Raw genomic sequence first — 2943 nt, forward strand, 5'->3', positions numbered from 1 at the left:
CAACTCCTACAAGTTTAATAACAACGAATACAATGGTGACATTAATAAAACCCTTAAAAATCATATTTACAAAAACAAAACTACAACATCCTACATACATTGTTGGCAACTTTAATATCGACCATGGGAAAAAAAATTTAACGCACTCCAACAATTCATTGAAAAGCATCAAATGAATCAAATCATCACAACATCAACAACAGTATATGGGTCAACAATTAACCATATTTGGACTAGCAGATGCTTTAAGGATGCACTATATGGGACAAACTTTGCTTCTTGGTCAGACCATTCAATTGTTTACACAACACTACAAAAAATCATTTAAAGAATTAATAACATAGGGTATAGCTAATGAATAAAATTCAGCTTCTTTTTCTTTTGGCACAAGAAAAGGGAATTTATTGAATGGAAAAGAAAATTACACGCAAATACTGTTAGCTATAGTAGCTTAGCAAGGCTATATTACTCCATTATTGTTGATGATTTATTTCGATTGTGATTACTCCTCTTTTATCTCGCTAAATTAAGACTCCCCTTATTCGGCAACAGTCTTCTCGCATGGTGCCGTGCCACATAATCGCGAAACTTAGTAGGGAGGAAGCGAGGTGGATTCTGATCGTTCACGACCTTGGCGAGAGGTGCAACTATCGTATCCTCAGTTGGCCCGAAGAAAGAGCCGATTGAAACTCGAGCCTTGCCGGCGTTCGTTACCACCCTGTGTTCGACACTCCTATATCTTCCATTCGTCAAGATCTACATTTACCAACCAAAGGCAACCGAGTGAACATAAAACTTTGATCATTTCACAAGCATTATCCACACATGCATAATCCACACTCCTCCACACATGCATTTCAGCACATATGCAAATGTTATCATATCTTCCTTTTTAATACACTTTTCAATACTTTCAATAGCCGAAAAGAAAATCTCTACTTTATAAACCTTCACATCAACGAACATAAACGAAGCAGTTGGCACAAGCCAAACACAGCCGTACCTCCGTCTGATCGCCCAAATTGATGATAAGAGCATCCTTGAGAGGATTGACTGTCACCCACTTGTCCCCTTTTCGGACTTGAAGACCCGGCACTTCGCTTGGGTACAAAATCGTGATACCACTTATATCCGAGTGTCTACTCAGTCCTAACGTCAGAGTAGGGTCTGGACATGGGGGATAGTAGTTCATTGTCATGAGGGCCCGAGGAATTGCAGGGACTTCTCCTTCCAAGTACTCCTTAAGTAAGCCCAAACTCTCAAATATCGCTTTGTACAACGAATTCGCGAGCTTCTCCATTCTTCCAATGTAGTCCTGAAGCGGCTCCCTGAAATGCAGCAACAAAAGGTCTCCGTGTAGGCATAAACGCGGACGCTAGATTCAAGCATGAATGGAGGACACACTTACCAGACAATTTCCGGAGCTTCAGCAAAGCCGTCGAACTCGCCAGGAAAGCGGTTAAATACCAACACGTCTCTCCAGTCCCTGTAGTCCTCATCCTTAGGGTTGAAGCTTGTGGAGAACCTCACCGGGACCCGCAACTCCTCAGAGTAATAGCGCATTCTTTCTTCGGCCGGCTGCTGGAAGAACTTGAGAGCGGCCTGGCGCAGCCGCTCCACAACAGGCGGGGGGATACCGTGATTGACAATCTGCGAGGACCGTTATTGCCAAATGCCACTTAGGGAGATCCGTTTAAAAAAAAAGATCAACATTCAATCATACGCAATAGCGAACGCCAACCCCTTGCACCTCGGGCAATCGATTACTGAGGTCGACCGTATACCCAAATAGAAAATCGCTCAGCAGTTTTTAGCACCTGGAAAAAGCCCCACTCGTCGCATGAACGGCCGATTTCTTCCACGACTTTAGCTCGGCGCTGACTGTCAATGTCGTCTCCCACAAGGTCTGCAAGATCAATAACCGGCAACTCCTCCGAAACTTCCTCGCCAGGGTATGGCCGGTCATTGGCTGCACGGACGTACAGGGACGGAACATAATTCGTGATGAGACCGTTATCAACCAGCTCCTTGATGCCGACAATTCTCTCTTCAGGCAGGGCGACGGGCGACTCAACAACTGCAGGGGCCATACCGTGAAGGACTACAAGAGAGCTGGGGCGGGGAAGGGACAACGATACCAAGAGCTCGCCGAGGCGGGTATATATACAGGTAGCTCCATCGCTCATTGCTTCAACACGGATTCATCCTGCCACAGCATTAACCTCCCAGCTCTTCTCCGAGGTCTCTCGCAGCATTATATCCTCCTCCTTCGCGTGTCCTCATGAAAAGGCTGCCATGTTGCCAGCGTTTCCAGCTCACGCAAATTAGTTTTGTCCCTTTGTAATAGTTGCACCTGTAAAAGTAACCCAATTCTCTCATGCTAATGGCATCTACCTTGTACAAATGAACTAGGGTGCGCACACACCTAAGGGAAAGGCAGAATGAAGGATGAAATAATAAGTTGATTTAAATGAAGAATGGAATTACATTCAAAGGGCCTGCCAATGACAAAGAGCCGTATATATTAAAGAATGGTCTGCACATAGTATTGAGCGGATTTGACAGGGTCATTGCAAATCAAGCTATGAATTTTTATAGAAGGGCTACTATTCTTTTCTTCTCTCTCTCCAAAGTGAACTCTTTCCAAGCATTCAAGTGAAGATGTCCATAATCTTTTTGTTGCAAAGAAAGTAATGCAGAAAATAGGTGGCCCTAATTGCCTAACCATTGTGAAAAGATTTTTTTAAAGTTTGATTTTGTAGTCTATTAATGTTTGCATGGAAGTGAAGTCTCGATAACCAATGTTTGAGTGTAGAATTCATTCGACATCGGTATTTTCGAGAGTGTACTCTTTTGCTTTTAATGCGCGTCCTTGCAACTTTTCTTTTCGCATTCGTACCCAAGTTGAAGACATTACTTGTTTAACCAAGATTTTCATTGTTT

At 43.5% G+C, this 2943-nt stretch overlaps 1 protein-coding gene across 1 annotated transcript; it reads right to left on the minus strand.

The window, feature by feature from the left end:
• Positions 1–477: 477 nt before the first annotated feature.
• Positions 478–2117, minus strand: LOC147882878 (fe(II)/2-oxoglutarate-dependent dioxygenase 4-like). Its single transcript, XM_087401113.1, has 4 exons — positions 1818–2117; positions 1409–1650; positions 1004–1328; positions 478–756 (listed from the first exon to the last, which is right to left on the minus strand). Exons 1-4 carry the CDS (start codon positions 2088–2090, stop codon positions 514–516), a joined length of 1083 nt encoding a protein of 360 aa, XP_087257239.1. The 5' UTR covers positions 2091–2117; the 3' UTR covers positions 478–513.
• Positions 2118–2943: the final 826 nt, after the last annotated feature.

Source organism: Dipteris shenzhenensis, chromosome 29 (assembly GCF_047967505.1).
Source record: "Dipteris shenzhenensis isolate YYH24624 ecotype China chromosome 29, Dip_SZ_1.0, whole genome shotgun sequence".
NCBI lineage: Eukaryota > Viridiplantae > Streptophyta > Polypodiopsida > Gleicheniales > Dipteridaceae > Dipteris > Dipteris shenzhenensis.

What these genes read in the sequence shown, in the direction of transcription:
- LOC147882878 (XM_087401113.1), bottom strand. Translation starts at nt 2,090, where the DNA reads ATGGCCCCTGCAGTTGTTGAGTCGCCCGTCGCCCTGCCTGAAGAGAGA. An exon ending in GAAGCTCCGGAAATTGTCTG is followed by an intron (nt 1,329 to 1,408) that starts GTAAGTGTGTCC and finishes GCTGCATTTCAG; the next exon opens with GGAGCCGCTTCAGGACTACA. An exon ending in ATTTGGGCGATCAGACGGAG is followed by an intron (nt 757 to 1,003) that starts GTACGGCTGTGT and finishes TGGTAAATGTAG; the next exon opens with ATCTTGACGAATGGAAGATA.